Source organism: Cebidichthys violaceus, unplaced genomic scaffold (assembly GCF_023349555.1).
Source record: "Cebidichthys violaceus isolate CVI_PGR_0920_01 unplaced genomic scaffold, fCebVio1.0.p SCAF_6, whole genome shotgun sequence".
Taxonomy (NCBI): Eukaryota; Metazoa; Chordata; class Actinopteri; order Perciformes; family Stichaeidae; genus Cebidichthys; species Cebidichthys violaceus.
The window spans coordinates 8,678,016-8,703,092 of record NW_027176816.1 but is presented as its reverse complement, the minus strand read 5'-3'; the positions used below and the strand labels follow the sequence as shown (position 1 = coordinate 8,703,092).

Below are 25,077 nucleotides of genomic sequence, written 5' to 3'. Positions count from 1 at the left end.
CTCCAGACCCCTGTGTAGGAGTTAATAGCACTGGATGCTAACTCCCAATGATAATGTCATGGACGCAAAGGGCTGATGTGAAGCACACAAAGCACCTTCAGAGAGAAGCTCTATTACTCAGCCTGGCAGGGCCCCAGCCACAGACAGCCTCTCCAGTCTGCATGCCAGAGTTTTTCCTCGCCCCCATTGAAAATCAGGCTGACAGGCCAGAGTGTCCCAAAGTAAAAATTACTCACTCCACTGACCTCAACAACACAAACAAACAGCCAGAAGATCTGAGGGGGAGAGCACAAATGTACGTGACTTCCACTTTGTCCAGATAAGCACAGAGTGGATCCGTCCTCACTGATGCTAAGTTGTTGTTGAGCAGCACTGCAAATGACTGAATGTGTAAGGTAGCAAATAAAATGAAAGTCTTGACAAGATAAAGAACTCCGATATAAGGCCGTCTTACCTCCGGAGTGGTGTGGTGGGCCACACAGTAGGACCACTCCTTGACCTGCGCGAACCCTCACTGGACTTCTCCTCTGTGTCTTGAAGTTCTCCAAGTCTGTTAATCACAACACAAAAAACAATACAGCAAAATAGTCAATTCATTCTCAAAAGCCATATGCACACAAGACATGCCGAGTTGTTTACAGAAGTAAAAATGCACCGCGAGTCATATCTGTGGCTGCTCAATAATTTCATATCTGGTCAGAACACAGCTACAGTATACAGACCAGAGTTCAACAGTGGCACACGATGCAGAACTTTTGCATATTTCCATAAAGCACGCTATATGTTTGCATAAATGCTGTAAAAACCTAAACACTTCTGACTGGAGCAGAATGCAATTCCTCAAGTATAAGTCACACATGAGTGAATTTAATTGGAACTGTGAATTGTTATCACTTTCTGTGTTTCATCCACTGCACACAGACCAGTAACAATTAAATGACTAAGACTGAAACATCATTTGTATGGAGACCAATTACTTGTTGACAACCTGCTGAGAAAAAGCAAATAGAGACAGCAATCCTCAAACATTCTGCCTTTTCTTGCCTGCTGTGGCTCTTGGAGATATCGCAAGCCGTGCAGCCAAACACGTGGCTGCCATATAATGACATAATCAAGACTGAATGCGAAAACAGGGAGAAAGAATGCAAAACTGACACCTCTCGTCTTCAAGCACAGCAGGATGAGCCGCCGCATATTAAATACAGAACGTGATCTTTGCAGACCTTATGAGTAATTGAAAACTGCACCCAGCAGAACAGCATGTACATTATCGAAATTGAAAGCGGTTATTTTTTTGGTTCGCAAATTATTTAGCGGAAAGCTTCTGAATGACTTCACACATTAACAAGTAGATCATTAAGTTCTTTTAATATTTGGTGCAGACAGATTGTGCGTCAGTGGCCAATTTTAAATCTATGGCTGATCCATGGGTAACAATAGCATGGAGCCTCTCAGTGGAGGAACAGATTGAGCACAGCTAGGGTCCCTCCGGAGTAGCAACCCATCTTTACTGTAGATCCTTCTGATAAACTCCTAAGTGAATGTGAGAAATGTATTAATTTATAATTCAATATTAATTTATCAAAAAATATAAATTTGTAATTTTATGCTTTGTATGTAAGAAATGTTTGTAAAAGCAATACTTTTCAGATCCCTGCTGATGTTCATGCTCAACTTCATGTCTTAATGTAACATAAGCGAGTTAACCACAATAAAAAATAAAAAAATCACAATAAAATGTTTTATTGAATCTTGCTTTCACAGCCAAACTTCAAACTGAAATCAAATTGAAGCTGAGACTGTCACTCAGTGAAAGCCATTGCTCGCAGATATTAACAACCTTTTGGAATGCTTTTGGATTCCAATGCTTTTGGAGCATTGGAATCCCAGAGCAGCAGAGATAACATTGTCTTTCTGTTATTGTGTTATTACCTGCTAACATAAGTCTTTTCAGTATATATATATATATATATATATATATATATATATATATATATATATATATATATATATAGTTAATTAAATAACATTAAAATATTTTTTTTGCCATTAAAAGTCATTATTTTGCTTATTTGTTCAATTCCAATCAACCATTTTGCATGAACTCCCATCCATATGAACTGCTTGTCATGGGTCCCTAAGTACCTTTAACAATCGTACTTATATTTAGCTAGCAAGCAAAAAACCAGCACCCTGAAATGGAGGCAGCTGAATGGAATTCAGCCATCATTAATCTTATCTTTAAATCTGTGTTTTTCTTACTGTGACATGTCAAAATGCCTTCTGTGAAAAAGGCCTATAGTTGTTGGGACATTTCACTCAAAACCACAACAGTCAACCTGCATGTGGTGCTGGAGAAAAAAGCCCAAATGAGGGAGTCGTATTAAATGCAGCTCCATTTTTTTTCCCCTGCCTCGACATGCTCTTTTAGCTTTGTGAGGAGGCAAACAAGCTATCTGAGAACATATTAAACTATAGCTGTATACTTGCTGAGTCAGACAGTATGTCCCAGCATGGTTTGATGTTGTGAATCGTTTGGTTTGAGTTATTTTTTTTCTGCAAACTGTTGTCATCATAAATGCTGATAAGAAATAATACAATGTTGGTCGTCTGTGGTTTCAGATTTGCTGCAATTTTTTTTTACATTTTGGGTGTTCAATATGTGTGTTTGTTAGGTCTGTGTTTATCTTCTGGCTTCAGGAGTCTGCAGAGTGCATGGTTTTTATTAGAAATTTGAATGTAATAAATTATCAATGACACAAAAGGAAAAAGTTTGATCAAATAAAGAAGTAAAATATAACAATATGCAGTACTTGTCTCGCAATACCAGACAATCGGAGATCAATGAGGCGGTTTTAGCAACCAAACTGAGGAGACATATTACATGTGCACTAGAAAAATAAAAAATCAAGAAGAAAACTTTTAATTCAATGTCAGTTTACAGTTTTAAAAGAACTGACTTCATTCACAGATGAAACTGTTTGCACAATTACCATGCAGCAACTCCTCTTATCCACTCTTTACCACTAAGTTAAACAGCTCACATGAGCCATCTGCTCCAAACAAGCATCTGTGTGTGTGTGTGTGTGTGTGTGTGTGTGTGTGTGTGTGTGTGTGTGTGTGTGGTTGCTGTAGGGAACACATTGAGTTTGAAAAACAGTGTATCAAATCTAATATTTTACCATAAGTACAGCGTAATACAGGGCCAGATTTTGGGTGCCTTTTTGCTCACCATGCCCAGTCCATCATTAGGCACAACATGCAGGAACAATTAACTCCTTTCTAAAATCAGACTCATACATTAGAAAATAGCAGAGTTGCTCAACTCACACTGAGAGTGAAGCTCTCCTGATCAATATTCCTTTGGAGTATGGTGGAGCATAAATGAGCTAGACGCACTAAAAGCCAACAATGCCTGACAACCCAAGCTGTTCCGCACCCTGTGGATCATCTTATCAAGCCCATCACGGCTCTGCACCTCCATGTGCTTCTCCATGGCAGGGTTTAGGCTATTTTGAGTGCTTTCAGATCCATGAAATTGGATGTGAATTTGCATTTTTGTGCTAGCTTCATCAATGTGACCCATTGTAATGAATGAGAGGTGATTGTAGGGAAGAAAAATTGAAACCATTCTGTTGGAGTGTGTGAGCTTGAGGGCAATTTGTGATATGGTTACATGTGTCACCTAACCATTGGACAGAAGGCTTAAATAGTTTTAAAAACTTTCCTAAATGGGCTTTATTTGAAGTCTAGCTATGGTATAATTTGCCTCCATTCAGAATATATTTCGTATTTCTGATGTGAGCTGACCAGTTTGGATAAAATATACACAAAGCTAACTAAATAATAATAATACATTACAAACCCTTAGGCTTTCATCCATACAATCATGTTTATTTTAGATGAATTAAAAAAGATTTAGATATTCAGAAAATATATAGTAGAAAATTGTCTAATAACTGTGAGAGGGTGTCTCTATCACTACGTTTCATCCCAAAAGACTAATAAGACTCTAATAACAACCAAAGCTGACTGGTACTTATTCATTGTTTTTTAATGCATTTTGTGATTAATCCATCTAAAATTCAGGAGCCCAAGTAAAAAGGGTTTAAATGATAAAGGTATGGTGCAAAGGCATGAGGCAGTTATGTGTTTTGCCAAGGACATCTTGGATCTCTCGTCTCTTCTACAGCAGCTCTGTCACACTACCACCAGATTCTATGGTGGATTTTACTGTTGTTATACTTTTTTGTTGTTGTTTTTATCACCTTTGGATGGTGTTTTTATATGCAGATGTTTTTATTTGTGTGATTGTCTTTTAATGTCATCTCCCTGCACTGGAAAGCTATTTTTGCACTTTTTTGCAAAGTGCTGTACAAATAAAATTATTATCAATATTATTATAATCATGACTGTTGCCCCCGCGACCCGATCCCGGATAAGCGGTTGAAGATGAGAGATGAGATGACTTGATCAGGGCTTTTTTGTCTTTTTTTTTTTTTTATTCGGCTAGATCATGATTCTGCAAGATTTTGCTGAACTTTATTCATCTATTTCTCATTTGTTTCTCATTGAAACAAATACACATTGAATTTGTCATTAAACATTTAACATCAAAGACAGAATGTGGTTTGGAGGGGAACAGCAAAAAATGTTCAAGCAGTCCTAATAGAAAACTCTGACATGCAGCCAAGTACAATAGCTGAGTCAAAGCCTTTTGTAATTACGTGAGAATAAAAAAAACACGAACATATTGAAACAAGCTTTAATAACCTTTCTAAATGGGTAAACCCTCTTAGAATGTGAGCTAAATGATTGTCCTAATTCCTATAAAGTGCACAATATATGTGTGGTGTTACATTGAAACCCTTTCAAAGCTGTAATTTACAGCTAACCATTTTCCATGCTATATGTATTACACAGCTATAGAGTGGTAAGTCAATATTCTTACCCTGCAGTATCTAGTCTTTTCTTGATTACTGGAAAAACTGACTGTGGTTGTAGAGTGAAGGAGGAAGGGTTACTAATCACTAAGTAAAGCTGTGTAAACTTAATTACTGGTAACATAAATAATTACAGTAAAATGCAAGTCACCAAAAAGCTGCGATCAATAATTGTCGTATGTTGTAAAAAAAAAAAAAAGGATAATTTCCTCTATGTCTGCTTGTCGTCTTCCCTCCTTCCCTCAACTCACCTCTCCTCGTTGTTGTCAGAGAAGCATCATGCGGTGAACAGTGAGTAACGCATGACATTTGAGGAGTGATAAACATCAAGACGGGCCTAATTCTTACAGAGCGCTGCTGCTGACGTCTCCTGACAGTTACAACACTGTTGTGAAGTGCTTCATTCAGAATATGCCCACTGTCACCCTCCCTCAAAGAGGATTTGAAGCACCTAGCATTGCAGTGCTGACGATAAACGTTATTGTCCCTTCCTCAGATGCTCTCCGGCTCAAAACAGACTTAATGTTCACCCAAGGCAAAAAGCAATGAATAAAGAGCACAGAGTTGATAGAAATGAGAGAGGCGAGAAAAAAAGAAGAAAAACAAGCGATAGAAATCTTGCAAAGTAATTACACAGATAAGGCAGTTAGGTTAGACTAGAGCCAGTAAGAAAGAATAAAATGCAAATTATGTGCAATTACAGGGCTAAATAAGATAGGAGAAATCATGAGAACCAAGATACAAGGGAGTCACATCCTGCATTGCTTTCATAAATACAGCTATTTCACCCTTCATTAAACACTTCGTTACCCTTGTGGCTCTATAAGCAGCGCAGCATTTAGGCTGTAGCACGTCCCCTCTTCAGGTCAGGCGTCCTATACACTTTGCCTTATATTGCAGGCCTTGGGATCTGTTGTATAATGTTGCATCTTGCGTCACTGAAAATCTTTACAGTTACACCAAAAATACCCCTTGGGGATTAGGGAATTCAATCTGGTTCGATAACCAACTAGATTATTCCTTCCAGCACTTCCAGCAGGCGAGCAGAACCTTTTAAACATTTAAGTCTGTATTGTCAACAGGATCAAGGACCTTTATACTTTTAGAGCTTTAAACTCCTACCAGATGGCAACAGACACTGTTATGTCATCCATCCTCCAGAGGATTAAACATGTAGGCTACGCACTATACAGCCATGCAATACAAATCTGATGATATGTGACATCATTAGTTTGTGCAAATCGTAGACATTGATCTTGTTCGCCATATCAGCAAGGACTTCCAAATATAGAGAACACTGTTTGATTATGAGCAAGCTGTAATCACTGTTCTACATTTGCTTTTAGCAGCAGTGCCCAAAAGCCTTTGCTTTAGACTACCAGACCTAATAAGATTACCCTCTACACATTATTGTAGATCCTCGTGTTTTCCTTATTAATGGCCTTTGCTTTGGCCCCTTAGAGTTTGAAAGATCATACCGAGCTCCTCTGAGTCAGAGTCGGTTACGAATGACACGATACGGACTCTCATAACAGGCTGCTCCTCCATGAATTATTCCCTTGACCTGAGACCCGCTCAATCATAGAGCAGACTTAATTAAGTTAAACAAGAGCAATAAATAAGACGTATGACACGTCGGCACTGATGTTTGTCCTCATCTGTTGACAAAAGGAGCGGGTCCCAGGTCGGGGCCCAGGCAATGGATGAGACCAATCACGATGACATACAGTTCAGGTCAGGCCTTGAAAATTGAAAGGAAATGTGAATATGATCAACAGCTTGCCTGCAACTCAGGGCACCGATTTGCACTATACATCGAAGATTTAATGCTGCTTTGTGACAAAGAAGCACCAAATCGTGGCAAGATGGATACCTCTGTGCTCTCCCTGCCAAGGATCATCTCTGCGTCGGCTATGGCACAGAAACAGACATCAGAATTCAATCTAGCTGCACCATCTGTTCACAGATATCAGGGCTGTCATTTGATATGGGCTGCCCATCAAGAGTGGAGGCCTCGAGTTCACCTTGCCATCAGAGATGCCTTAGACTCTGGTCTTATAAAATGTGATGGATGAAGGCTGTAAAGCATCAACTATACTGGTCTGTCAAGGCCCAGCACACACTCATCACAGGGGTGTGAGATGTTTAATAGAGTAAACACCGGCGCTGGATCTTTAATCAGGGTTAAAGAATAAAAGTGTGACAGGAACATCGCCGGTTAATTTGTGTTTTCTCATTAGTGACTTTAACAGTATCAGCCTACTGTAAGTGTCTCTCGTTGCTGGTTGTTTTTTGTTCAAGAAGATCAGGTCTGACAACAAACAATTTCCAAAGAATCCTACTGGGTCATTATACTTTCAGTGAACCAGAACTTCTGATGTTTAATGAAACTTTTGCTTTCCAAGGCAAACAAAGACGGAACTGATCTCAAAAGAACCGTAGTTGAATTGAGGTGAACTAAACCCAACTGAAGTAAAATAACAAAACAGAAAACAGCTTTTGGTTATTAAAAATCATAGACGCATTACCGCATGGGAAAGTGGAAATTTGCCCAGGGACTTGAGGGGCCCTTAATTGCCCTTAAAGTTATTTATTATCTTTTTTTTCATTTAAATTATTTTAGTTTTTAAGATATGAAGAAAACGTGATTTTGAAAATGTATGATTATGAAATAGTTTGAATGTTTAGTAAATTAGCCGATTAACCCGTAATGGCGTAGAGACGACTTGATCAATTTCTTCTTCAATTAAGGCCAGAAGAAAGCCGGAGTTTATCTAAATTAGGGTGTCTTTTCACATGTAAACATACACTTTGCTGTACATGGTATAGAACTATGGGCCGCAAATGACAGTAATTTAACATGTCAAAGTAATAAATACAATTTGAAAGTAAAATACATGCTACTTTGGGGTTGTGGGTGACATGTTGCTATTGTACGACCAAACTCTTGTCGCTTGGGGTCCGTGGTGACTTTGTGTCCTGTGCCTGTGGTCATGATCATCCGTCCATGTTGTTCTGATATGACACATTGTTTGGTGAAAAATAATATGGACTTACATGCGATGTGCAGACTGGCCTCCCTGCTGACGATGGTGCCAAAAGAGTTTGATGCCAGGCACTGATAGATGCCGACATCTTCCTCTTTATTCAGACGGCTGATGTGTAAGTTTCCTCCCATGAGAGAGTAACGGGACCCTGGTCTGGGCAGGACAAAGGAGTCATTGAGCTTCCACCTGTGAATATAAGCATGAGATACACAACAGAAAAATCCTTAGTACAGAGAGTAAAGATGTCCTGTATTGTATCTTACCTATTGTTCAGACAAACTGATGCTGTTGCAAAAAAGTCCAATTAATGTCAAATAGAGAAAAGCCAGTAGCCTAAGCTGTGACCAAACAGCCCTACTCTGGATAAAGCAGACAGAAATAACACAGTCTGATGTGTGTTGCAGCAAAACCCAAATTAATACAACTAAAAGGATAAGCAATCAGCAACAGTCATTTCAAAAGACTGTTCATTTCTTTTCAGGCTTTTTCTCACTTCAAACACATCTCTTACTCACCAAGCAAATGCTCTACATTCCTCTGACATCTCCTTTGTATTTTCAGCCTGTTTGTCCATCACTGACAACCACATGAGTGAGGCTCTTTCACCGTGAATCAAAGTCCTCCCCTCCAATCATAGTGATTATCAGACAGGGGGGCCAAGCACCAGGGGCCAGATTCATTCAACTCTGTGCAGATTCACAACTAAAACTGTGTACGCACGAAGACAGATTCTTCTTTTCGCCAGATTCATAAAGCTGCATGATTCCGCATTATAAATCTCAATTATTGTGGAACTGGGAGCACTTGTACAAGCCTCATTTCCACACTCACAGTTAGCCATATATGGATGTAGAAACACTATTTGCATATCGATGATTAGACCTGTCGATGAGAAATACGGCAAAGAAAGTGCAATTTCACCGACTGTGTCGCATTGGCGAAGTTTCTCCAATAGCTTATTACACACGGCTATTTGTAGTGTCAATACTGCTTATTCATCACATTTCTGTAAACCATCATTGTAGAAAATTCTTAATCATCAGTATTATTAAACGTCTAGGATGATAAATGATTCATTTATAACGCTCCTATTGAAACAGACTAATTGCTTCATAATTCAGGATAAAATGAAACAACCATTAACAGGGAGATGACGGCTCAAATGTAAATAAAAAGAACAATGAAATGCATCTCACATAAATAGTTTAAAATGTTTGAAAATGCAGCTTGACATTTTACAAAATGCTGCATTGCCTGCGAAAATAATCACGCAATCTGTGAATTTGTTCAAACAACCTAAAAATATTGGTGCAGGTCTTTCAAATGATATTCAATCTCCTCCTTATCATATCACCCACTGCTATCTCAGCTAAACCTGGTTGATGCCTGGTCTGAAGTATGTGAGAGGTGTGCACATTCTTCCTTGATAAATACCTCTTTGTGTGGGAAAATGCTTGTTTTCTGTACCAAGGACTGCTAAACAAAATGACCACATATTTATATTGCACAGCATAATGGTGCTTTTTGATTAAACCTCTTGTTTTGAATAATATGGGAGTCCAGCAAGTGTGTGAGGGCGAGAGAGAGAAAGACAAGATGCAATTGCCAGCAATCAGTTTTTAACTGTACGAGATGTCTGCGTGGCTTGATTCAGGAGATTTAATGTTGTTCACTTTGCATAATTAAAGCTTATGGTCTAAGAAAACCTGCTGAGTTGCTGATGCCACTTCAACCGAATGCAGCATGTGATCATATTAACCACCCAACTGATTATGTAGACTACAAGACTGTTAAAGACTTTACACAAAAACACAAAAGAGTTAAACCTGTTTTGCAGAAAACTTTCTAAATGTATTCAGATACATTTCATCAATTTAATACGTTGTTGAAATTGTCTGTATTATACCCAGCAAAAATGGCAAATGGCACAATCGTTCTCAAACCGAATCACAGTCAAAGGGAAAGAAAATAAGAAGAGAGTAAACAAAGACAAACAAGAAAAGTGACACTTTCTTGATTCTCAAGAAAAAGCTTTTCACCAGAGGAAATAAGGCACACATTAAGTTGAATGTTAGCTCCTTGGTCCTGATTAGATTTTCAGGGCTCTCTGAGAAAAAGGAGGCTTGGGGTTTCTATTTCTGACCTCCTTCCTCCTCCTTCAGTGGGAAGGATTAAGACAAAGACAGCGGCAGGCAGGGCTGAAGGGAGGGAATGGAGGGACATATGCAGCAGAGCGGTGCTCAACGGCAGATTGGCTGATTAGATTGATTTAGTGATTTGGTGTTGCAGCTGAAACCGGTCCAAGAGCTCCAGATGAGACAAATCAAGGGTGCACAGTGACAACTTGGAGTGGGGGCTTTATGTGGTAGGAGTCATTGGGTAGTCTTTGGGCAAATTAATTTGTCCTTGGCGACCCTGAAATAGACCTGCCTTCATACGCAGCAGTCAAGAGCCACTCGGCATATGGTGTCCTGCTGCTGAACCTCACAAAGACCCTCAACTCATTCCCAAATCTGGCACAAGTGACCTTTGGTTAGAAAAAGGAAACTGCAAAAGGCGACGACAGCCCTATGATGTATGCTGACTGAACTAACAGCACAGCAATATGTCCATCTGAATATCAGGCCCATCATTAAAAGGGATACAAGTATGACATCATAACAGCTTGTGATCAATCTGAAAACCACTTCTTAATGTGCTATATCAACTGCCACAGTTGGTGGCACTTGCAGTAATTAAAGAGTTCATCAAAGCCAAATTTGATTTGATATGGAGTCGGACATGCTCTCAGAATTTGAACTCAGAAGGGCAAAAAAAAAAAGACTTGCAGATATGAACTCATGAACTGGTTTTCATTTGAAAAAGTAGGACTATCCAGATGGTGAAAGAGCGACTGATTGCTTCATAAGTATTCCAGTCGATCCCAGTGATAAGATCTTGAACATTCATTTCAATTTGTGCCCATTAGGCATAACACAGAAGATCTTCAAGCTACATTAACGGCTGCATATGCTGATATTATAAAGGATCGTTTCAACCTATTACACATTAAATGCTTGGCTTTGCAATTTGCATTTAATTACACTGACAGGAGTACAACAGCTATGTGGCCTCATTTGATAGATTATAAATTAATAGCTTTTGCGCTTGATGCACTTTAAAGCAAATCATTGTTTGTCATTTGTTTTCATTTGTTGCCATTTTAGCAGCAACTGGGTACAAACTTGTTTCCAACACAATTGCCCGCTCAACCTCATAGGGCCAGAGTACCGAGCATCAGTTCCTCTGCACCTCCGTCCATCACGTGATTTGAATCATGTGTAGTGATAACCTGCAAAATCAGCCTTTTGGCAATGTGGGTGCAGCCGTGGCAGTGATGCTGCACACAAAATGTAACTATAGCTGTCCCGAAGCGGTGATATGGTGGGGCATCTTCTGCCACATCATTTCTGGTATGTGAAACACACTCCACTGGTGTTTTCCTCCCCACTCCATCTCTGTCATGATAGCAGCAGAGTTTTGGTGCATGATTCTCTTGGGTCACTTGATCTTTCCAATGGTCAGTGATACTGAGGACAGGAAGCTCTACAGCGGATCAATGCCCCCTCCCCCCCCCGCCAAGGCGAATATACAATAGGCCAACAACTGAGGCCAATTAATTCATCATTCTCAAATTAACCATGACTGACAGGGACGCCGAGTGCTGCAGGCATGTGAGCAGCAGCGAGCCATAAGGTCCACAAATCTCCAGTTTTCTCAGGGCAATAAATCCAATCTCACTCGTTTTTTTTAGGAAAAATGATGCACTTGAAAGCTCTGAGAGAGTTCTGCATAACAAAACCTGTGTGCATAAAGCAGTGCCTGGAGGAGTTACCTGTAGAAGGGCGGCGGGTGTCCCTGGGCCTCACAGCTAAACACCACCTCTCGGCGATTCTCCCCCGGTTGAAGGGGAAAGACCACACTGCCGGGTTGTTTGGTGAACACAGGCCTCAGCAAGACTCCGCTTCCTGGGTAGAGAAACAACAAAACTGCATCAGCTTTGATGTCCCGGTGAGCATGAAAACCAATTTTTTTTTTACATTTTTCTGCTGGCAAGTAGATATTGCAGGCTTAGACAGGAAGGAAGCAAGTGGGAAAACAGTGCCGAGCAAGGGAAGGTTGAATCACAGTAAAATCTCTGTATAGCGTGGATCCGTGTGAGCAGAGCCCATGAGCATTTTTCATATTAGTCGTAAAAGGCTGCGAGATCCCCCAAGAACTGCATAATCAGCTGGTAACCTTCATAAAACTTTAATGCAAACATCTCAATGTACAGACTTGTCAAAAGCACACTACGCTGCCACCACGCTACAGCACAATTTCATTTAAACCCTTCAAACGTATCACCATCTTCCCAGGGGGTGTCATCCAATAGGAAATTTGAAATAAAATGCCAAAACAAATGCTGAGAGCAATTCGGTCTTATTTTGAATCAGACCCTCTCATTTGAGCCATCCACATGGTGGCCTGTGTGACTCAGATGAAGAAATAAGCCAATAATTTCCAAAATTGGAGGAAAAATACTTGAGAGAAGGGTTGTTATCCTTCCTGAAATACAAAATCAAAACCAATTATTGTGCTCTTTCCAAATAGTTTCTATTCCACTTCCTCAGAACAAAAAACAAACTGACTTCATTCTAAATTTCATCCGGACCACTTATTATGTATAATGCACGTTTGGGGAACACTTTCCATGACGTCCATGTCTATAATGCAATAAAAATACACTTATAATACCTTGTAATCTACTTATAGCACTCTATAATTATAGTTATAAGCACTCATAAATATGCATAGTGCTATATAACTATAATCATAAAACAAGAACACAAGAAGCACAACTTCATCATTTTGTTGTTGTTGCAAGGATCATTTATTATGTTTCCATAGTTGTATATGCATTATAATTACTATTATTGTTATGTGATTACAATGTGATTAGAAGTCACTGTGGTCAATGAGACGTGGTTATGTAATGCTAAATGTAAAGCAAACCGCTTTGTGTGTTGTTCTTGATGATACTTTTTTCATTTTACTTAAAAGAATCAGACGACTTTTAATCCAATATAATGCATTTAATAAACAGTGAAAATGATAACGTATTAAAGCTATGGGAATTATAATACACCATGATCAGTGAGTGACCAGCAATTATGACGTATTATGATACTTTACCTAATAATAAGTCACTATAAAATGTTTTCTAATGTGTTTTGATTATTGTTATAAATCATTATGAATATTTTTGAGGATTCACAACTATAATTATACAGTGCAATAAAGCAGATTATAACACATTATGAGAATGTTTATAATGCATTACAAACATGGGGGTTATAGTTTGCAATTATACAATAAATCACCAGTGCAGCTTTCAAATACCTCTGAATGACGCTTAAACAGTATTTCTGCATATACGTATGCCATGTGTGTACACGTGATTATTATCATTATTAGTCATCATGTGGTGGTCTGCAAGGAAAAAATACTTAAATATACAATATAGTACAGCAAATAGATTAGTACCATAACTCTAAATGTGAGTGACATACAGAAATGTCTTTTTAAGAACAAAAAAACAACAGAAACAACAAAGACAGCAGCATGTCTAGTGTGACATTTGCTTCCTTGTTAATTACGCAGGCACAATAGTGAACGCGTGTTGTGAAAGCAAAGCCCACAGTAACAGTGACCCATGGGTAGTCAACTCTTCACAGAAGTAAACATTCCTTTCTGAGAGGGAAGAGAATTCATTTGGATTTTTCAGCATGCATTTGCAGTTCTGTAACGACAAAGAAGTGGGAAGATTCTGTAGGTAGGGTAACTAATTTATATGAGAGGCAGGTATCCTTTTCAAGTCTCTGGCGCCATGGGAGTACAAGTTTATCCTCAAGACTCAAAAATAACTCTCTGAGAGGGTGGGGATGTTTGACAAGGGACCTTGTACGCTGATTGTTCCTCTCCACAAGGATAAACCTCTCAGAAAGTTACGCAGAATAAAAGGCCGCCTAATTATAATCTTTGTTAGATGAAGCGTGTCCCTCAAAGCAGCTTTGAGAGATGATTGATTACCAGAAGACACCTCTTCCATACTCAAACATAAATCTGCACACTTGTTGTACACAAACTTGGAAGGATGATAAAGCCTGAAATAAACACAAGATGAATCGCTGTGCCCTATTACATTGATAAATGAGTCCAGTTATCAAGACACAAACATTAGCCTTCGGCATCATTTTTTTTTTTAAACATGCTGAAATTCAGCTGGGAGCCCCAAAACATTATCCAGCCCTTTAGTTATTAATTAGCACTTTAAGTCACATCAATTCAAAAGTCAGAACCCAAAGACAAATCATTAGATTCAAAATGTATTGTTCATATCCCAAATTAATTATCGATTTTTAACTAATCATATTAAATAATCAACGTTACACAAACAGAACAGTATTTTTGTGTTTGTTCGATCTTGTGAGTTTGTTCCCTCTCGTGAATAAAACCCCAAAGGTGATCTTTGCATTCCCTGCAATTCAGTGTAAGGATAACCCTGTTAAATACAAGAGGATTCATTCATCATGCATGTTCGAGTTTACTACAGAGACTAATGTCAAAGACAGATGATGTTACAAACCCAATGACATCTTTAAAAATGTATTCAGTCACATATTTGAGTTACATTGTACTGTTACTGTGTATGTGGCACAATTGTTGAAATTCACTGTTCAAGTGTGGCGATTATGGTTAATGAAGGTTATCATATTTAAAAGATTTTTTTTTTCTATTGTAAACGACTGCCATACTGTTGTTTTTTTATGAACAGTTGCTTTATTATTCAGGGCTGCTGCAGCAGTTTTGTGTGCCAACAGCTCAATGAATCCTTGGAAACTGTAAAAAGAAAATGCCTTGCTTTGGCTCGTCCTCAACTTATTTTCATGACCACCTGATTAAGAATGTGGCTAAAATGGGAACAGAGTGATTCATGGTGCTTATTTAATGTGTTGGACCTCGCACTTATCACTTGCGCCCTGCTCTTGCTTAAAGCACACACAACCGCTCAACAGAACCACCTGCATTCCTCCTTCTGCACCCACAAGCAAACACCCTAACTGTGCTGAACCATGTCTGTCAGAACAGTTTTTGCCTTAGTGTGCATTGCACGAACAGTCAATCTCTAAAACGACTGCAATGCAAAAACCTAACTCGATAACTGGAAAGGTGCACTCAGTAGAGTGCAGATCTCCGCCAGGTGCGTCTGCAGCAACAACTGCTGTAATGTGTGATTGAATGAATACAACCAGTGCTGTAAACAGATTTCATTCAATCTCAAAAACAAGCGGCGATGTTAGGTTATACAAGAAATGAGCTACAAGTTGTTGTATAAAACACTTTATACAATTGAATAAAACACAAAAGTCATAGAAGTACTGAGCTGTGTTAACACTAGCGGCCCCTACAGGCCGGGGGTTGGTTAATAGCGGTGAGTGAGGAATAAACAAGCAGTCAATGGCAGTATACATATACTGTATATAACAGGCTACGAAAGGTGTTCTAAGAAAGTGTGAGTCAGCCCAACCACGCGAGGTCCTTGAGCATGCAGCCATAACTGGCCATTTAAAACATTGTGCCGCAGCAAGCTGCAAGAATAGCCGTGGACAGACATAAAAGACGCACGCTCACTCAGTCACAGACTGTGTGCACTCAGGCACACAAAATGACCGAAGACATAATCTCTCCCCAGGCTGTAATACGAATGTAATCAACGTGGATATTTGGTTGCAGCCTATACTCTGAACTGACCTGATCTTTGGTAGCAACTGTTAGCCTATAATAATGGTGACTAAGTGTGATGAGAAGGGGTTGAGCTCCGGAGGCTGTGCCTGGGGGCTCAGCTCAAACTGATGCAAACTCTCTGAAACTCTTTCGTTGCCTTCATAGGAGGGAATGTAAGATGCAGTAGGAAAAAGCAGAATAATTTTCGAGCCTGCTTTCTGGTAATCAAACACAGATGTGCGACACACTACACCAGACATCAAGGGTATTTTCTTTTTTTCAGAACAATCTAATTTTGGTGGCATACCAGTTGGCTTAGCCAGATCGTAGATGCATACTGGAAAGACATCTGGTAAAGGGAAAAAAAGATCAACATAGACACTCCAATTGACAGATTGGAAGGAAATCAAGAAATTATGTTGAAACCAGAATATCAGAATCTGATGGCGGATCCAACACTGAGCACCCCAGAGCACAGACTGCAACATAATGAAAAGCTCTATCAGAGAAGTATACTGATCAAGAATCCTAACAGGAAGTTGACTGCACAATGCCGCAGGACAGAGATGGAGGTCATTATAAAAGGGTCTTGTAAAAAAAAGTGGGCCGCCTACACTCATATCTGTCACCTGCTGCCAGATGCAGCCGTGTTTTTTGAAGGCTCTTCAGACAACACAAGACTCAGCATCGAAGCACAAGTGCAAGGCAGAGGGAGCTGTTTAGGAGGCTGAAATAAAAACTAATCTCAAATTCAATACTAGCTGACAGCAAATGAATTCCTCCAGCTTACCTCAGCATGAATAAACAGGCACATGGGGAGTCGGCTGTGGGGGAGGTATCGGTCGTTTGTGAGGTCCCAAATCCATTTGTTTCAGCTCAGGGTTTTATGCATCAAATAAAAAAAAAAGCCAATCTTGCTTTTTAAAGCATCTTTCCCCTCTGTCCAGGCCGATAAGGTGCACCTTTAAGGTCTCTCATTCAGGGGCAGCAAATGTTACTCCAGAGCAGGAGGAACGTTGAGGTTGTTTTGAGCAATCACACTCAACTCACCAAATATTTGAAATATCTGTCGAACTTGTTTTTCAAGGCACTTAAAATATAGCAACATTGAAATATAGGTAATAAAACCCTGAATATTTTAACATTTCATCAGTAAAATTGGGAAAAAGGTGAAATAACTATTGGAGATGGACACATTTGTGTGATTGCAGTACTAAATAAGTAGTGACAAGATATATTAGAAACATAAAAAAGAAATAGCACAAGAGTCAAACTAATACAAAATGTTTTAGGCCATTCTTTACTGCTATGACTATCAGCTAGGGTGTACTGTACTGTACTGCAGACTCTCGTTAATTAAATTAATTACATTTTCAGCGACACAGTCTGTAAGGAGGAACGCGGCCAACACATTCCCAACTAATAGCCAACCGTGTCACACCATTCTCAAGCTAATCAAAACTAGCGCATGTGAAATTCAATAACACCCTTGTATCCAAGGTATCCAATGCCACGTTCACTGGTGAAACACACATTAGGTCCCACTCCATTTGTGGGAAAGGCAAATTAAAGCTATTTCTTGCTGTTCTCTCTGTTGAATGTCTACATAAACCCAGAAACATATTGCTCCTGATAATGCTATTTGTCATCTAATTGTAGTAATATTGCAACCGTTTCCTCCTCAAGATTGGTTGGAAGGTTGTTTGTCACTTACCTCCTGCTATGGTCTGCACTAATGGAAACATCCATCATGGTTTAGAGCTATGCCATGTTTCCAACTATAGTAACTTACAAAATGCTTGATTTGACCATTAGTAGCTCCTTTCTTCAAAATGCAGTTTGAATTTCTGTACTAGGGCTGCAATTAATGATTATTTCTATTTTTGTATTAATCTGTCAATTAATCGATTAGTATAAAATGTCAGTAAATAGGGAAAAATGTCTATCCCAGTTTCTCAAAGTCCAAAGTGATGTCTTTAAATGTCTTGTTTGGTCAGTCAAATAACCCCAAGCTATTCATTTTAATATCATGTAAAAAAGAGAATCTCCATTTTTGAGAGGCTGAAAACAGCTTTTTCTGCCATTTTTGCATGAAAAATTACTTTAACGATAAATCAAAATTAGTCGACTAATCGTTCCCGCACTGTAAATAGCTCTTATCCAGTGTTACATAAATCTCATAAATACATTCCATAACATCCATTTTTTTTGTTAACCACCACAACACACACTTTTACACTCTCTAAATAAGCTACTGTGAGTGAGTGATGCTGAAACTAAATGTTTAACACTTTCTGATGAATATAAATCTTGAGATGAGAGCATAATTGTTGAGTGTCCTGTTCCCGCTTACATCTAAGATAGTGCAGGTAAAATGTTCACATTAATGACGAGTAATCTTTACAGACTAATAACGGCAGCATCAGAAGATACTGACATATGCCAGGAAAAGCAGCCCACAGCAGTGCTTCAAGCTATTGGGATGTATCATGGCGCTAATACTGTATATACTGCTGTTTAATTGATAATGATGTATTTAAGAGAAAATATAGGTAGTACAGATGAATTATTATGGAACACGCTACACAAACACATTTAAATTGGATGATTTTTTTTTAATCCTGGATGAAGCGAAAATACAGCCAGCCATGGGAAAAAGATTCACTGGGGAATATTCCACATCTTCACATATACACAACTTCAAAGACGCAATTAAATCCTTGCTTCTTAAAAGGTTTTGCCGTGTTCTGATGAATCAATGAGGGTAGTCAATATTTGAAACTCCAGTCGTCTCTGGGATGCACACAAAGCAAAGTAAAAGTAGCTTCAGGAGATTATAATGCTGGCCAGAAGCAACCCTTCATATCAATGAACAGTGGGGTGGTAAAAGTCATGCATTGTGAGTATTTACTTGGGGTGACCACTGGCTGTGTCATATTAAAAGGATAGGATCATGTTATTATAAATCAGTCCTAAAACAATACTTGCACACCCATAAGTACACATTTTGGTCTCTGTGATCCTCCTTTCTGATATAATCGTCGTCCTGTTCATACAAATGCTATTTCAATGTGTTTCAAAGTGATGGGAAATGTCGTCTTTTCTGTGTCACAATGCATCCAACCATTTAACCAAAGCTAATACGAGAGTGCACCAGTTGTAATTAGACAAATTAAGGAAGTATCTTACAAAGTTAGTATTCTTTTCTGTAACTGTGCCTTCCTGCGGCTCAGAACGGAAACACTGTCCGGGGAACAACAACAAAAAAGAGAATTTTGCACTAAAATCTGGACAACTTGAAGATACCCACTCTATTTGACCAACTCAGACTGCTGAAGACTCATATTAGCTTCAAAACTTCAAAAAACATTTTAATCATAACAAAAATTTTGGATTTTGTCCTCCATTAATATATTACTTTAGGACAGGATATCTTCACAACCAGTATGGACACTTACAGCAAAGACTGTCTAATAATGCATATCATGTACATGCAGACATGTCAGTATTGTATTAGGTAGAATTATAAAATGTGAAATAATCCTTTAAGGCTTAAGGAATCAAGTTGCACAACCACAAACTCAACTCATAATTCTATGAAACCGTCAAGCAAGCATTTTTTTTGTTTTGTTTTGTGACTGTGGCACAATAAAGACTCATTACTGCTTTGTTGAATACTTAGTTTTGAGGTTATTTCTAAACATTGGATATCTACTAATCATAGCCCTCTACTTTCGAGGTGAATGAAGTCAAAGATTTTGTTGATTTTTCATCACACCAAAAAGCATTACTTCTCTGAAACTGTTGGCATTCGCTAAACTAACCATGGAAGATTTTCCCCATATTAATTCTGAATTGTTCTGAAAGCACAAAACATTTGATTGCTGGTTAGACCCTCAGCGACAATCCTACTGGAATTGTTTCAATTTCTGTTTGCAGTGTTGCTAAATTGTAGCCTTTCAATGGAAACGACAGATGTTTCTATGACTGCACTCCTGCAGATGCTTGTACATTCAGTGAGCTTGTCGTAAAATGTTTTGAAATCAATATATTTTTGGCATCAAATGATTTAACTTTTTGGCAAGTGGTTGTGTAGTAAAAGAGAATATGTACAGCAAGCTTAACAACAGGGGCTTATTTTTTCTTAATGACCAAATTGTTTTAAACGGTCTCTCTGATTATGTATATATATATATTTTCAATATTGCAGTGTGGTAATTGAACAGAAACCCCATCCCCTGTCTCCAGTCTTTACAGACAATGAGTTACTTTCTAAGAATAAAAGGAGCCTTCTTGGTTATACAACCAGGTTGACAAAACCACTTCTGTCAGAAGGAGACTGTTGACCCAGTCCTGGAAGTGGCTTTCTGTGTGAAGGTTAGCTGTATGTGTGTGTGAGGGGGGGAGAAACCGCAACCAACTGTACCTCAACGCCTCTTCTTTGCTCCCCCCCTCTCTCTCTTACCCACACATTAACAAACATACAACCAGAGCACGCCCCTGCATCGGGCCGTTCAGACCCTCTGGGAGCAATGGGGGAGAGCTGGTTAACTTCAGATGAACTCGCTATGGGAATGACTTACTCTTGGCCCGATTGCTCTCTCACACAGCCGATACCCACTGAAACAAAAAGAAAACGTGCCTACTTCTGGATGAATAAACTACCTAGAAGCACCTATCTAACTTCCTCACACAAGCTCTCTCTCTCCTCAGCATTGCAGGTCTGCATACTAAAACGCTTATCAAGAACACAGAGGCTTTGGAGGTCTATCGTTGTATTGCGCCATACTTGTCTCGCAAGCAGAGCATATGTAATGTAACCCCTTACTGAATATTAATGCTAAGTTACTTTGTTACACCAACTGTGAGTGTGAGCCTCAAGAGTGAGGCAAGGGCTGTGCAACACATTGCTTTTCAGAAGCCATTTAACCTCTGCTCCTTTGTTAAGCACAAAATTGCCTTGAATAAATAAGTCTGAATGCGGTTTCTGCACCTCATGGTTGCGAGAGTACATTTTGTGGTACGGACTGCAGCCTTGAATTGGGTCCTTGAAGCCGTCTGTCTGAGATAAAAAAATCCACCGATGTTGAAGACATTCTCTTGTCTGTATATTTAACAGAAATGCTTACGTTGGACATAATATGTGATCCGGACTTGTGCTTTAGTTCCTAATGCTATAGCGAGTAACAGTTCCCTGAGGAAAACCTTGTTAGACATCCACCGATATGTATTGGATTCAGGGATAAGTGGTGCTAATTGCCATGTCGGCAAATTTAGGTGCCGACGTGCTGTTATGCAGAGACACACATGCACAAAGAAATTTGTGGCAGTTTCAAGTACACACATGCACACATGTACGCACACTAATTATTTTAGGTCCCAGCTGTAAGGAGGGGCTGCTGATTTGGAGCAAGGCAACATGAAAGATTACTCATTCCTCAAGATACTGTGCTCATGCGACAAAGCCCGTATTCATCTTGTTCTCATCTTCAGACTTTGACATTCTGAAGAGAACTAGCATTTGACCCTGAACATTTTGTAAAGGGAGGAAAATTAGGTCTCTCATTAAAAGCAAGATCAATGACAAGATTTCTGCGCTGCTGCCAGTGCAATCTCAATTAGAGCAACAATTGAGGGCCTCTTTAAAATGAATGACTACACATTCAGCTGCTAGATAGGGACCGTCTTTCAGAGATAGGAACCTGGCTTATTCTTCTTTCAACAGGAGTCACTGCCACTGAAAGAAAAAAGGTAGCTGCTATGCAGAACTGGAGGAATGTTGATTTGCTGCCTTGAGCCGACAACAAGGTGAACCTTTACTGCCATTTGTAGAAATTGGAGGAAAGCTTTGGGCGCTCTTTTCCATTAAGTCTTTTCGTTTTTTTCCGTGTTACTTTTAAGTGCCATCTGATCTGTGTGCCTCACAGAATAAAAATCTATAAATAACAATTCATAACCCCTATGCTAACAACATAAGAAAAAAGTGCATGTTTGGGCGGCTTACCTGCCAGACACTCCACCAATGACAGCAGAAGTATAAGTTTCCATAGCAACTCCATTTTAATAGTCTCAGGTCAATAGAAGCTCACATCAAATCACAGGTGTGCAGAATTCTGGCTTTGTCTTTTCCAGCACTTTCACCGTTCTTCTGTCAAATGAAAAGAGAGGGAGGGAGAAGCCATTAGACACAGCAGTCGTGGGCAGTAATTGTCCATGTTTGCGAGGCAATTACTTGTATGATATAAAACACAAGTGGATGGTAAAAAAAAATAACATTTCATCTTTGCAAACACTTTTCGGGTCAGGGTGACAGTTGACAACAGCAGCTCTATTTTGTAGTGCAGACACTGATAGTCTGAGTACAATCTATATTTGTAAGAATAATCAAGAAACCGCTCTGTCTCCCGCAAATAACAAAAAAAAAATGATTTGTCCAAGCAAAGCACTCACAGAACACTTGTGCAGCAGCGCTTGCTTAAGTGTGCTTAACATCGCATAATAGGGATCATGTCTGCGAGAGAAACATAAAGGGATTGCTTGTACTCAAACCTGCTGAGACAAAACAAAAAAGCAAGTTGCTTGTCAGACACTTCCCTGGCATGTAATAAAGCACTGTCCTGGCTCCTGGAATTCATCCGAGCTGGAGGGATTATGTATTTCTGACATGAAGAGATGACTGTAGGCAGGGCAAACCCATTTTCAAGTCCCCCGGGAGACTCACACAATTGATTTTCTCAAGGACTAAAGCGTAATTTATCCCTGCTTAGAGTCCCGAAAAAAAGTTGTGAAATGATAATGAGTCGGATTCCTCCCGTCACTGATAAACAGTGATGTATTTATTTGTCGCTCCCCCTTGACATGTTGATAGCTATGATCCTTTCTGATAAAGCAGCAGATAGATGTTTGCGTATGATAGGCTGGTTTTGGACTGAGACAGGATGGAGAGAGGAAATTAGCCATCGTCTTTGCTCAAACTGACTCTGGTACATTTAACTGACTGATGGCACAGTTTCCTCTGACTACACACCATCAGCCTGCTGAAATTAATGAGGAAGAAATTACTAACAACATACAGTATAGTCTATCAAAAGGCAAGGGGCAAAAAAAAAAGCAGACAACTGAGAGATTACACTTTCATAGTTTCCCAGTTATCTTTACGCCTCTTATCTTTGCACCACTGAAAGGCATGACAGAGCATACTGATGCTTATGTGAATATATCAACGTTCGCCAAACACTCCTCCTTCCTTCTGCGTGTACTAAAGCATTAAAAAGAAATGCTTTTCCCCTATAAATCCCATCATGGAGATTGGGTTTAGCGTGTCATCTTAGTTACCAATTTATCTTACAGTTATTAGGATGCAAATGTCATGAGTAAATGTTGGCTTTTAATAATAAAAACAAGAGTGACTTCAAATCCCTTCTTGTGCTCCTGGATATTTTTGGAGTGCTCCTCCTTCGAGGAAATAATTGTGAGAGATGCGCTGAATAAATTACACTCACAAAATGACTTTAACAGAAGAAAAGAGGCGCCTGAAAAGAGTTTATATTCCAACTTCACACGTATGCCATGTTATCTAAATGTATGGTTAATATCTAACATTTCTATGACACTAAATTAGATTATTTTAAAGTTTTAATTTGACTAAAACACAAGCTGCAGATTGCTGTTGCTGCAATGTGACACTAAGCTTGTAAAACTTTCAATGGGAGTCCTCGGTGCTTTCCTTTATTGATACATGGATAACCAAAACGTACTCAATTCAACATCACCCACGCTAAGTTTCTTGACCCAGTGCAGCACTCTTCTTTATATTTTTTTATCAGTCATGTTAATGTTTGACTACCGGGTCATCTAAAATGAATTTATCTGCCTTGACAGCAGCACAAGCGAACACAACCAGGACATGTGCACCACTGAGACGCCCCCCATTCAGAAAAGCAGGTATCGGTTGGCCTGCAGCAGCCATCACTTGATCTCTATTACTCAGCAAACTCTGAGACACGAGACATCAGACGACGGGTTAGCGAGGGATAAAAGACGGCCTTTTGATCCAAAGAAGCGCAGCACTCAGACGACGGCTGGGGAAGCTGGGGAGTGTCTGCGGCAGTATTTGACTTCCTCTTCAGCACAAATTAATTATCCTCGTGACCTTAAGTGGTAGTGACAAGGCCAATGGCTTACTTTCATCCCAAATTGATTCTCTCATTTGTTTGCTGTACAAGATGAAAGTTAATGACAGGGATTGGCCGTTCTAACTTTGCCTTTCAAGTTCCACTCTCTTTCATGTCTCTGGAAAAAGCCAGTAGTTGAAAAATGGAATGAGATCAAAGCTGGAATGACAGTCCCGGCCTAAACATTTCCTGTCCCCAATTTGCACAAACTCAGCTGCATTTAAATGTAACACAACGGCAAGGTATTCATCCTCTCATTTCCCCAAATGCAGATGACGGATCACAATGCAATAAAGGACGTTCATTTACAAATGTACTTTCTCCGGTGTGATGATTGAACCGCTGCTTACCGTGTGATGGGCATGCAGCATCATCCCTGTCAAGTGCCTCACATATATTCCTATGAAACGGACATTTCAGCTCAAGAACTTCCACAAACTTCTGGAGGAAATAGAAATGGTATCTGCCAAATTCAACAGCTTTGACATTGGTTTTCTGAAAACGGGCCAGACTGCTGGTGATTGGTGCAGGGAGATCAGAACATTTTAATCAGAAGCCAGTTGTGATGATGAGCGTAGATCTGTCAGGTGCAGCTCACAGACGTCATCTCCGACTTCATGAACGTTGGATGAAACATCCCACAACAATCATTATGTAAAATGCCCAAATGTCACGTTATCATAATAACCAACATCCCAGATGATGTCTCTGCTTATATGAAGACATCAATATTACATCACATTTTCCTCAACAACAACTTTTGATGATGAATTGATAATTTAGGTTATTTATCAAGCGGCCAAAATGCCAAGCATTCTTTCATTCAGGCTTGTCAAATGTGAGGATTTGAGTCTTTTCTCAGTTTTATTTTATTGTAAATTTAATACGTTTAGGATTTGGACTGTTGGTCGGACAAACAAAGCAGTAGGAGGAGCTTACTTTAGGTTACCCTTGCTTTGGGAAATTGGGATGTGCTTCTTTTACCATTTTCTGAAATTTCATACTCAACAATTTATTGATTAATCAGTTCCCTGTAGCGTGCACTGTGCACTGTATGTCAGAGAGGCATGCAGTCAGGGTTCATTCCTCAGTGTAGTACTTGGACTT

General features: G+C 39.3%; 1 protein-coding gene across 5 annotated transcripts in view; it reads right to left on the bottom strand.

The window, feature by feature from the left end:
• Window positions 1-25,077, bottom strand: part of cntn3a.1 (contactin 3a, tandem duplicate 1) — a 101,364-nt gene that overhangs the window by 49,602 nt on the left and 26,685 nt on the right. For all 5 annotated transcript variants that reach the window (XM_068732639.1, XM_068732640.1, XM_068732637.1 and 2 more), the window contains 4 exons: window positions 21,801-21,944; window positions 11,865-11,997; window positions 8,001-8,176; window positions 455-550 (listed from right to left, as the gene is read on the bottom strand). In XM_068732639.1, coding sequence (XP_068588740.1) covers window positions 455-550; window positions 8,001-8,176; window positions 11,865-11,997; window positions 21,801-21,855 — 460 coding nt within the window. In that variant the 5' untranslated portion in view covers window positions 21,856-21,944. The remainder of the gene's footprint in view (window positions 1-454; window positions 551-8,000; window positions 8,177-11,864; window positions 11,998-21,800; window positions 21,945-25,077) is intronic.